Here is a 12,806-nt window from a genome sequence, read left to right on the forward strand (position 1 = left end):
CGCCCCCAAAGCAGGCACTGGGGTCCGCTGTCGGATCTCCCCCCGGGTTTCAGGGGGTATGTCCACGTGTAGAGTGGATTGTATGCAGGATTAGCGGGCGGATGTCGGGAGCCGCTTTAGGCAGCAACCATCTCCGTCGGCTGCTCCGGAATTCCTCCTCATATCTAGCTCTCTCTCTCCACCTCCTGTTCAAGCCTGGATGGATCAATCAAATCTACTCAACAGTAAACCCATTATTGTGGACTGCGCTAAATTCTTAGGTGTCATACTTGACAAAAGACTCAACCTACTCTCACACATCAACTCCATGGCCAAGAGTGCACGTTATCAACTGCGACTCTTATGGGGGATTCGTCGGTTCTTCCTGGAGAATGATCTAAAAACCTTGGTCCAATCGCTAGTTCTCTCTAGACTTGACTATTGTAATTCTCTTCTGACTGGCCTTCCCAAATCTCACCTCTCCCCTGTTCAAATCCGTCCTCCATTCAGCAGCTCGCTTCATTTCAGGGTCCAAACGAAGTGACCACATCACTCCTATCCTGTCTTCTCTCGGAAGGCTTCCCATTGAGGCTAGAGCTATCTACAAAACAGCGTGCATCACCCACAAAGCTTTGCACTCTTCCTCCCCTCGCTATCTGGCGAATAAACTCAAAATGTCTGGAGGCTCAAGACCTTCTGGGAATGCGGAAAAGTTCCTTCTTGAACCCCCCTCCTTCAAAAGAGAAAAACTGTTGGCACAATCGTTCTCAGGTAATGCGGTGAGAACCTGGAACTCGCTTCCTCCTTCGCTCCGTGCCATCACCTCAATCCAGATCTTCAAAGCGGACCTCAAATCTCTTTTATTCCAAAGACACTTTCAGAACTAATTCCCTCCTTCTCAGACCCTGCCAGGAAGTTCTTTAGTCTTTGTAAATTTGTCACATATGTTTATATTTTTGCTGTACATCCTGTGTTTGCTGTGTTTGAAATTGTTTTCCTTTTGCCTGCGTTGTTTTGATTCTATGGCCTGCTATTGTTCGCCAGGAAGTTCTTTAGTTATTGTGAAATTTGTCATATTTATTCTTACTTTTGCTTGTACACTCTGTTCATGCTATTTTTGTTTGTTCTATTCCTGCAACAGTTCTCTCATGTAACGTAACTGGTTCTATTGTACAGTGCTCTGACACCTCCGGGTAAAGTCTGCGCTTTATAAAAATGCATTAAATAAATAAAATATAAAATAAATTTTCAAGACCAATACCTCTACTTGGACATAAGCATGAACCACCGATCAGGCAACCACATCTTGAACATCACATACATGGAACAATACTTGAGTGATCTGAAGAGAATGTCATCTAAACAGTTGTAAATATAAGATGGAATTCCTAATGGTAAAATATGATTTGCGAATTTGTCACGATTTCAGATTATTCAACGATGGTATGCGATTCCTAATATATTAATGTTTTAAAGAAGCGAAGGTTTCTCATTCCAAGATGGCCACTACGTTTTCGAAAACAAAATTATAGCGGTCCCATAGAGCTTTAAATACCAAATTGGAAACGCATCTGCCTATCGTCTATGAGCAAAAGAAAAATGTTACCGTTTCTCAGAGTTTCTCTGAGTACGTAAGCTGTGACTCTCGATCTTCCTCAAGGCATTAATTACCGGACAAAAGTTTCAACAAATAAGTAAAATCTATGCATTTTGTTTTAAATGCCTCCATTTTCTTTAAATTCATAAAGGTGTGTCATTTTGAATAATAATAAAGAATTAGAACGTCTGACAATTAGAAGGTTCAAATGTAGGAAAACCTGTAGAGCGCCCATAAGCCTTTGAAAGTGACCAATTCAAAATGGTCGCCGCGTCCGTCTAATCATAGGTTTAATGCTTATTGGTTTGGCAATTGGGAGTGGCAGCAAATCTTTAGTCTACTCTCTCTGTCGATTATGCCATTGTGCTGTTTGACGTAGGCGCGCGAACACGCACTCACGCACGCAGCGTCCTCTCGCCTGTGATGAAACTCCCCAGGCCCCTTCCCGCGGGCCATCCCTCAGCCCCTTCACTGCTTCCCACAGCTACTACAGGCTTGAAGTGGGCACCATGCTGTGGCACGAGGGGTTGTTGGCCTCATTCACCTCAATTTTCTTGCTGCTGTTGTTGCTCAGTCGTGACCTCTTCAATTCCTCCGTGATTACCGGCGTTCTCTACTTCCTACTGGTAACCTTTAGGTTCCCTCCTGTGCCCGAATCTCGGGCGCAGCTGGTGCTGAAGCCCCAGGGAATGGTGTCTGTGATCGCTCACCGCGGAGGAGCTCACGATGCGCCTGAGAACACTTTGGCGGCCATCAGACAGGTGTGCATATTACCCTAGAACGCTGCCCGTGAGTGACATAAATATCTGTGTCAAAGTTGAGGCCCTGTAAACAGCAAGTGCTTGTGTATTTACAGCGTGAACTTGGTTTATTGTGTTCACGCCGTAATTAAACAATTCTGCACGAGGCTTTATCCAGAGCTTTGCCTCCTGTGAGGTCATGTGGAATACTTGTTCTTTCGGGCCCTTCCAAAACGGTGGCCAGATCCAAACTTCTAGTTCATAGCTGTCAAATATCCCTTGTTAAAGTCAAGCTCATTTTTACAAGCCACATGTGTCAAATCGAACGCTATGAATAGATCAGTTGCGGGAAATATTTCCCCACTTCAGGTGAAACACATTTAATGACCGCTCAAAGATAGGCTTTCGAAATGCCGTTTGTTCCTTGAGGGTTAAGCTTTGCAGACAAATGAGACCTGTTTAACAGCAGTTGGCACTGAGATGCATTAAAAAGGAAAATCAGTTTTATTTAAGGGCATGTGTCAAAATTAGAGACGTATGTTCTGATTCTTGGATGTAGTCGGTCTGATTTAAAGACTTGTTGATTTAAGGATATCTTGGATTTGGTTAAAGGGACTTGTTTTGTCTTGATTCGGTGCATGGCCAGTCTTTTGAGGAACAAGTTGTAGTAAGGAATGGGAGCAGGGTGTCATTTGAAGGGGCGATAATCGTTGTCACTCCACCCCCTATGGTGCAGCCAGTCCCCAGTTTGGCTTTCTCAGTCCTGCAACAACTACACAACCGCGGGGTCGGCGGCACTGAACGTTTTGAAATGTTACATTTGACACGGACTCCGGCAGCGATGCTGAATCGATGTTAGTAAAACATACATTGCGGAGAAATCCTTGTAGCACTAAAACCAAAAAAAATCCACAATCCCCAACCTCCTTTCCCCATGACGAGAGGTGACCAGTATTGTCAATGTACTGATTGTGGACTTTAACATCAGACACACTTTCATTACCAACTGCCTCCAGTGACTACAACCCCTTTCTTTTGCCTGTGTTAGCGTAAATATTCAATAAAAAAAACGTTAAGTTATGGCTAACTTTGGTTAGAACACCTTAAAAATATGCGGGGGAAAAAACCTTAATCAACTGAAAAAAACACAGTTAAGCACAGTAATGATTGTGATATTTCAATTTTGAGTCACAAAGTCACCCAAAAATAAATGCACCACAAAGCCCCGAGTTCTGGGTAAGACCTCAATACTTGATTTACACAACACCAATACACACTACAAATGCAACACTCGGATGCTGCAAACCCAGCCTCGGGGCTCCTGAACTCCTCAGAATTTTTATTTTATAACCAGGGAGTTTGGGGCCCATCCACCTGAGCCAGGGGGTCAGAGGGTGCTATGCTAGGGCCCTTTTGGCAGCTTTATGTTTTACAGGGCACGGGACGGCGCCTGAGTCTTCTTGTCCTGTAATGGCAGCTGCAACATTTTTGAACAAGTTGCATGTACCCAATTGGAGTGCTTTGGATCTGTGGTCTGAGCCTCGGTACCATGGAACCAACATGAACAATAGAAGAAAAATATCTCTCCATTCAAATGTAAATGTAAATGTGTTGGACTTGTAAAGCGCACAGCTGCCCGTGAGCGTCCCGGCGTGAGCGTCCCGGCGCTTGCTTAGGGAACCCGTCCTGGTATTCCCCTGTGAGAAACCCCGGCAGGGTGTCCACAAGGTGAAAGCCAGGCATCCTGCCGCGAGGGGCCGTAGTGGAGATTAAGCAAGCTATTGCCCAGAGTCGCAGAGTGTGACCCCGTGAGTTGAGTAGGCACCAGAGCGAGAATTGTCGAGTCCGTGGAATTTTGAGCCTGAGACCCGCCGAGGCGGGGAATCGATTCAGATTTGTCTATTTTTGGATATGTAAGTTCAAAGGTGGTGCACAAACTATCAGTCCATATATCCAACTTTCTGAATTTGACTGACAAGTTTGCGGAGTTTTAGGCATACAAAAAACAGTTCTCGATCTGTGAATTGGTATGTGCGAATAAGAAGCATCCTCCAAGTCTATGGAAGTTCGAAAATCATTCTTTTCCTCCATAGATACTATCTGAATCCCGTTCATAAAGGGGTTCACTTCCTTAAGATTGATTATTATTAGCTGAAATGCTCTCTCAGGCTTGGAACTAGAAACAGATGGAAGTAAATTTCCGGCACCAATCCACTGGTACAGGAACGATTGCTTTCTTGCTTGAAAGGTCCAACAAATCTTTTTGGTAGAATTCCTTCTGCACAGGGTCAGAAGGATTGTCACAAGGGGGCAGATTTATGAAGGCCTTGCGCCGCCGGTGCGTCATTTTTAACATGGGAAAAAGTGACGCACCGGCGGCGCAAGGCCTTCATAAATCTGCCCCAAGGTCTTTAAGGTAGCCTTTGCAGACCAATTACCTCACCTAAGCTTTGGAAACCAAATTATCCCAACCCTGAGTGAAAGCAGGATGGAGAACCTGTATATAATTTGGCAATGGAAGGTATTTAAAGTCATGCTGGCTTTTGCTTGGATGTATCTGGAGACAGACATTAGGTGTCTGATAGGAACCTCCACCATGACTTCAGCCAGCTTTTGACCCAGAAATTTTTATTTCAAGTCAAAAAGGGAATTTAAGCAGCAAAGTTTTTTTTAGATGCTTCCCCTTTCCATAATTTCATTCGACATTGCTTACTTCCTGCTAGAACTGACCCTACGGTCATTTCTGCAGCTTTCAAAACATCCACAGCTACATCAGATGACAGCTGCTTTCTCCATCAATTCCAGAAGAAGGCCACAGTCCTTCCCTTCATAGCCACAATCAAGGATTGAAGGAGCAATCCGACAGTACACTCAGCAAACTATGAGCTCTTATTGAGAACTCATCAGAAGAATGAATCCTTGTTGCAGCAGACTCGTCTTTCTTAATAGGATCAAAGCAGAAAAAAATACAATTGCTACATCCATGCACCATGACTAATCAAATAAAGTCACTTTTTAAGGTATTTAGAAATTGTTCCATAAAACCTAGGAGAGGATACAACCATCTCGGGTTCCACACATTCTATGCAGAATAGTGGAATCAATGCTGCTTAAGAATAGGAGACCAGGACTATAGAGTGGCTTGTGCGACTGACAGCATTGTCTGCCTGTTGGACATAAGCCTCCAAAGCATAGGCTGCAGGAACCTCTAGAAGTGTCTTGAATGTGGACTATCACCTTTGCAAACACCTTTCTTCTCAGATATTTACACAAAGTCTCAAATTCCACATTGTCATCATCATCCTCCTCAATTTGAGCAGCAGGACCCCTACCCCTCTTGTGTCCTAAGGCAGAGAAGAATGTGGCAGAGAAGGGGCCATGATAGGCTATCGCATATCCAGAATTTCTTGCACAGTGGCCTCAATCAGAGTCTTAAGCTGCAAGCAAATCATTGGGTAATTGGCTGATCAAGGAGACCCAAAGGAGTCCCAGACTGAGAATGTTCCAGAGAATTGTCAAAACAATACCTTGGAGGGGACACTGAAAGAGAGAAACATGAAAGGCCTCCTCATGATCTCTGTCTCCCAGTCCAATAAAATGAGTAAGAGATACGAAATATCCACTTCAGAAATGGAAAGAGCCTATACCATAGGCAGCAACAGTTAAACCCAATTTATGCTCAGCAAATTTTCCAGACAAAGCAAGTGTCCAACAATATACAATGATGCCACTTCAGAGAGGCAGAGCAACAGCAAGAAGCCAACAGCAATAAAAAGTGGAACTAGACTCGCCTTTCCTCCCAATGGTCTGTCTTAAGAAGCAACCAGTGATTTCACCTCTTCAGTTAAGGAGAGTCGATGTCACTGAAAAATTATATGCTTCAACTGCTGTATATTTTCAAATATTTATCACAGCTGCTGTAAATACCGTAAAGCGACAGCCAACATCTTAATCAATAACAAATAAGCTAGTTCACAGTAAGAAGTTGTTGCCATCTTCTCCAAAAGCCGCCAGACTATGCAGCATACGACTGCTCACAATTGGGAGGGAGGTAGGTAAGGGGATTCTTTGGGCTGAGTAGTGCTGGAATCTGAAAGTCTGGTGCTCACAAAACTCAATACAGACAGTGGATGAAGGCAGCACTTGCGCTTCCACAACCAAAAACCAGAGGTGCAAGCTAATCTACTCCGCTCAAAACACAAGGCTGATCTATATCTTTGATCACAACACAATTGTATTTCTCAGCAGAGGAGAAGAACCAACATTAGTCATTAAACCTACCTGCCTGACAATAGCTTAAGTGCAAAGAGAATAAAAGCAGCTATTGTTGGGCATAAAGGTTCCTTTTAATGATCGGCTCCTGGTGTGGTGAAGGTAGATTTTTGGGTCGAGCCTTGCTCGACTTTTAGTAAGGGGCTTTTCAAAGTGCTACCCACAAGCTTTTCCTGGCCTAAAGCTTGCGTGCATGTGCGGGTGAACGTGCAGCCGCCATCTGCCTTTCTTATCTCATTAAGCCTTGTTCTAATGGCTCCTCTGCTCGCACCCCCCCTCCCTCCTTGTCAGCTTTATTCAGGCTCCCCTGCTTGCACTACCCCCACCCTTCTCCCCCCGCCCTTCTCGTCACCTCTGCTTGTTTTTAGGTCGAGCCTAGACGTGCATGCAATGCGAAGCATTGCTTGCTGTCTGCTCGACAACTATTGTTGTCCGTTTCTGGGAATGTAGACACGAGTCGGACGCGCGCTTCTCCAGTGTCAGTTTTGTCCGTGTGAGCGCGCCTCTGAGCCGCGCTTGCGCAGACGCACACACAGCCCCTGCTTTCGCTTGGCTCGCATGCACTAACGGCGCGCACACACACACACACAGGCGCGCGCACACATACACACGCTGCCGCCCCCCACCCCCTCTGCACACACACACACATACAGACACGCACACACACAGACACGCACGCATACACCCGCCGCTGCCCCCTACCCCCCCTGCACACACACAGACACACACCCCCTCCCCCCTTACAACTAAGCCCCACTCACCGCATCGCCGCCGCTCCTGACTTCTGCAGCCACCGCGGGGCTCTCCCTCGGGCATGGGAGCCCCGCGTCACCAATGCTGCTCTCTGACACTCCGTGGATGCGGGGTTCACGCAGAAGGCGGATGTCCCGCCCCACGACCGGCTTCACGCTGCCGAACTTCCGGTTGCTAGGCCAGGTTACAATCCATGTCTATTTTGGTATACAGAGGCTAGAAAAGGATCAACATGTCCAATGAGCCTCGAAGGACACGTAGCAGCAACTTCCAACCGAAGCAGTCAACAAAGCCGATTTGCTCGTAGGCGGCCACTAGCATGAAGCGAGTGCACCGGCCATCTTAGAATAACCAGTGTTCGTGGGTCGCCTATTGAAGGTCAGCGAACGATCTCTCGTTTTGGTCGTTTTTGTAAGTGTGTATTGTTATTACGTTCAAAACATTCTAGACTGCGTTGTAGAATTTTGAATACTGATTTGCTGGCAGACAATATTGTTTATGTTTTAATCAAGAAACTCATAAAAGAGATACGTAATATTCGTGTTTTGTTTCTATAAATAAAAAGGCGTGTTTTACGTTATATTGGTGGTAAACGTGTGTCCGCAAAGGCAAAATCTTTCGGTATTAAGGGGGCCGAGTTGTTCGCATAGCGAAATGTAGTCTCTTTTCTCTCTCTATCAGAGGCAGGGGTGTGTGTGCTGGTAGGTGGCACTGACGCTTCTTTCATGTTCCCGGTTCTGTGAGTCTCTGGAATTGAGCGGTATGGAGTCGCTTTACCGAATCCCGTTTGCGGTGCTAGAATGCACCAACATCAAGCTCAAAAAGCCGTCCTGGTTACATATGCCCTCTGCCATGACAGTATATGCTCCGGTGGTCGTGTCCTATTTCCTCATCACGGGGTGAGTGCTGCGCGAAAGACTGTTCTGTTTACACAAGACATAAAATACCTAGTCGCCTTGTCAGGCGAATGCTAAACAGGGAAATAATAGACTCTGCCTTTGCATGAATCTCTCTGGGCATATATGAACGAGCTGTAAGCCACAGCACAGATGGCTACATCTCTGTACATTAGGAAACTTTTTGCATGTTTTAAGTAGGGCAAACCGGCATATGTAGATTACACGATTTGTCCGGAAACTCAGGTGTTTGAGCCGAAGCTGGGACTCTGACTTAGTTCTAAAGTTTGCAGCTCTGGCAGGCTACGTGGACAGAACTGCCAAATCACACCGCGTGCATGGACCAGCCCCTACTTTCCTCTTTCACATCATTGTTATTAGGTAGATTTATCTCAATATTTGGATTCGAGCAAATTACTACAATTCTCATAACATACTATTTTTTAAATACAGGCCCAGGACTTGAAATGCGGGCACTACCAACAAAGGTTTATCTGGCAACAAGGGGTAATCTTTAACCCTATTCCTCAGGATGTGCCTCGGACTACTAGGGACCTTGTGTCCAATCTCTGAATTAAGTTTATTTTCACTGGAAAATCCACCTGTTTCACTGCGTCGCCGATCTGAATAATAGATTTTTTGTGCCTCAGATTCTCATTTGCTAATCTGTAACTCTTAAAGTGTTCACCAAAACAACCGAATCTTTAAATGCGATATATTGTGCAAATAAATGCTGCCCCCCAATGCACTCCTCACCTCATCCTCCTAGCAGAAACAAATTTAACTAGTATCTATCACCATCTTTATCCAACCGGCAAGCAAACCAGCAAACCACACTTCTTTTATACACTCCCAACCAAAAGAGTGCTTCAAAACTCTTTTTACTCTCACTACAAATATGGCAACACAGCTTACAATGAGCTGTCCATCAACTCATTGTACATTTTATCGAGAACAACAGTTCACACTGAAGCACTCATTCTACAGTCCTGCAATACACGTGTGTAAGTAGGCTTCTTATAGAATGCAAATGATGCAAAGGAGCAGTGAGCATTTAAGGTGTGCAGAGTAGGGATTCACAAGGCAGTGAAGAGAAGGGAACTCCATTAAGTAAGGAATAACAGAAATACGTTCAGGTGTACAGCGTGTGAAAGAAAAGCGAGCCACACGCGGGGCACAACTCTTCATTAGATGTGAGATAACAGAAGAAGTTACACAGGCATGGGGTGTTGCTTCAGTAGTTGTTCTTTATTTCTCTTCGGAAGTGGAGGTAGAACAGAGAGGTAGCCAGAACAAAATTGGAATGTAGTACCAGATTCTCAATTCACTGCCGAACAACTGTAATCTTTTCTTCTCCTTCTTGCACTTTCTTGTCTGCATCATGGCAATGCTACTGCCAGTGATATGAAGCTGGAGACCTTGATCTTTTCAGTTGCGGTGTAGTGCTTAATCTTACCTCCTGAAAATTGGTGCAATACACTCTGAAAGTGATGCTTGGTTTTAGAGGTGTGTGATGGTGGGTCGGTCGCAGGCCGGAAAAGCAGGCAAGGAGGCCGTATATAGTGGGCTATACTGTTCGTTTATTGCACCAAGACAGAAAACAAAGTCCCAAATAGATGTAAGGAGGTCCAGGGGAGGATGTCGCTGTTCTTTCCGGTTCTTGGGATCGGGTCCGGATCTTCGGGACGTCCGACGACGGCTCCGGTAGTGGGGAGGATCCACGGAGGGCGGCAAGAGGAGAAAAAACAAGGGACCGTTAGTCCTGTCTTGAGCCTTTGGGCATGAAGGTGCCAAAACTCCGTCACCCGGGCAGTGAGGGGGACAGAAAAGAACCAGTGAGGGAAGGAAGGGCTCGGGGTGGAGGAAAGACAGGACGGCAGATAGAAAAGGGTGTTACTCGGTCGGGCGTGGAAGGCTTTGTACACGGTGATAGTGCTTTACAATTATACTACAGTGCAAGGGATGTGAGACTACAGGGAAAGGAGATATTTACAGGGGCTATACAACGGGCTCCTAATGAGCTATGGAAAGAAGACTCTAGGGTACTCGCGCGGTCCGCCGTTACTCTCCAGTGAGTCACGGCCGCTCTTCAGCCACCTCCTGAGGGCTCCACCACTCTTCGGTCCACACCTCTTCCTCGCACGCCTCCTCTCCTTCTCCAGCTCCAGTCCGAGTCTCCTGCCACGATGCTCCGACGGCGTTCTGCTTCCTGGGCTCGGCTTTTCCCTGTTCTGGCGCTGCTGCGGGGGCGGGACTTCTGGGGTTGACGGGATGTGCTTCCTCCGGTATCAGGGCTCTGGTTGGTCCCTGCAATAGAGAGAAGGGCAGGGGTCCGTGGGTTATGGCTGCTGCTTCGAGTCCCGTCGCCGGAGCGGGACTGTGTCTTTGGGGTTGCCGTCGTGGCGAAAAGGAAGGAGGTACGTGTGGGGGAGGGCGACTTCCCTTCAGTGGGGCCCGGGGCACCGTCTCACAGGTGGAATACCGCTCTTTGACCAGAAGGTGATACTATTGAACCTCTATAGCCCTTTGATTAGGTGGGCCACATCATTAAGAATATCTTAGTTTATTCAGTTTGGACTGTGGGACTTGGGCGAGGAAGGGACTGCCTCAGTCGAGATGTAACTAGACCAATGCTTGGATCACTTTTCTGGAGTCAGATTTCAAGAGTAAAAGTGTCACTTTGCAGAGTATGAAGAGTTGATGACGTTTTCAGCATTCTTTGCAATGTTGCACCACTCCACTTTATACCAATTCACTCTACCCCACTCTGCTCTCCAACGCCGCAAGCTGCCACTGAATTCTCTGCCACTCTGCTATGCGCCACTCTACTGCACTCTACCCCAATGCACTGTATGTCACTACTCCCTACGCCACTCTGCCCTGCATCGCTCCACTATACGCCATTACACTTATTTAAGTATTAATTATTAAAAAAAATTAAAAGCCATTGTTATTTGTAATATCAATACATCTAAGTCACGTACATACAAAAATTTTGCATTACAAATGCTATAGGTGTCACATTTGCGAAAGTTATAACTATTGGCATTGTAAATGACAAAGCTATTAATTTAGCTATTTTCAAAACCAACACATAAATAAAAAAAATTGTCATTTACAAGACCAATAGCTCAAACTTTCATAATGCGAGACCTATTGCATTGCAAATGCTTGTTCTTTCTGCACGGGGTTGTATTTGCCACTCAAAGCAAAGACTCGTCTACTGAGAGTAGCAGGCAACAATGACTACCGATTACAAATGACAGACACCCATTGCCCGAGCTGTGAACTCCCGCTCTTTTAAACGTCCTGTTTTTTCCTTAAAGCGTACAAACTGTGCTGTAAATGCCCCCTCCCTTGTGCGAAGGAGGATTTCATCCCGATGGGTAGATTAAAACAACGGAACACCAGCTCTTTCAGTCTCCATTTTCTCAGGTGCAAATATCCTCTACCTGCTCTTTCACATATTTCCACAGTGATCTCCCTCATCACTTTGGTGCGCTTTCATTCAGTCCTATGCTCAGTGTCTTTTGTCTGCTCAGGTTCAGTGTACGTACTTTCTCGCTAAGCCATTCCAGATGCTGCTTCGGTATCATTACTAAGTGATATTTCATGGTCCCCCATCTACTCTTTATTTGAAGACGTTCGCTTTCATTTCATGTCACTCTTCTGCTTGCTCTCTTACTTTCACATGCAAAGTATTTCCTTCAGTGCCAGGGACTAGTATGGTAATGGGTGCTATGTGAAACAATACTTTTGCTTTCAGCCAATGTTATTAGGTCTCGCCTGTCGATGCGCATGCGCATCGAGCTTGCGAGCCTATTGCGGCCTAAACAAGCTTTAACTAAGAAGCAAGGAATCGTGGCGATTCCTTGCAGTGCCCGTGACTTTTAAGCTCAATGCGCATGTGCATTGAGCTTAAAAGCGCGTGCACAGCCGCCCGCATTCCTCCGACACCTTTGAAGTGAAGCTTAGCTTCACTTCAAAGGCCCGGCTTCTTCACACCCACATGCCGCTCTGCCCCGCTCCGCCCCCTCCCCTGAGTCATCCTGCCTGCCCAGACTTCTCCTCCCCCCTAATTACATCCCGCTTTCACTTGTTTTTTGTTCCGACTCGACGTGCACAGCTACCCTCCCCCCGCCCCCTCCCGCCACGCAATGCCGAGAGCTTGTTTGGAGCTGCAAACAATCTTGTCATCTGTTTTGTTTTTATGGGTCCCCGTCTAGGCTGGCGTTTCTAAAAGGCTGACTTGGTTTGTTTTCCTTCGGTTAATAAACAAAATAAAAGTAGAACTACCTCCATGCTGCTTATGCTGCCTCTTAAATAAGGTCTAGCTGCTAGGGCTTCTGCTTTCAGCCTCTACCCTCTTCTAAATAGTGCCTCTTAGAGCGTGTCATACGGGCTCGCTCCCTCTGACAGCATTCCTTGCATCTCTTAAAGGGGCAGAGACAGCTAGCGTCTTGCAACCCGATTCGTTCCGCGGACGGGACTCCAGCGGAGCTAAATAACTCCCTAGTGCCAGTTCAATTCACAGTTGCGTCACATCATTCATCACATCATTCATAGAAA

General features: G+C 46.1%; 1 protein-coding gene across 1 annotated transcript in view; it reads left to right on the forward strand.

Annotated features, from left to right (window-relative positions):
- Positions 1 to 1,936: 1,936 nt before the first annotated feature.
- GDE1 (glycerophosphodiester phosphodiesterase 1) overlaps positions 1,937 to 12,806 on the forward strand; it is a 196,507-nt gene continuing 185,637 nt past the window's right edge. Inside the window, exon 1 of the mRNA XM_078665115.1 lies at positions 1,937 to 2,337. Within this exon, the coding sequence (XP_078521241.1) occupies positions 2,086 to 2,337 (252 nt within the window). The 5' untranslated portion in view covers positions 1,937 to 2,085. The remainder of the gene's footprint in view (positions 2,338 to 12,806) is intronic.

Source organism: Lissotriton helveticus, chromosome 10 (genome assembly GCF_964261635.1).
Source record: "Lissotriton helveticus chromosome 10, aLisHel1.1, whole genome shotgun sequence".
NCBI classification, from domain to species: Eukaryota; Metazoa; Chordata; class Amphibia; order Caudata; family Salamandridae; genus Lissotriton; species Lissotriton helveticus.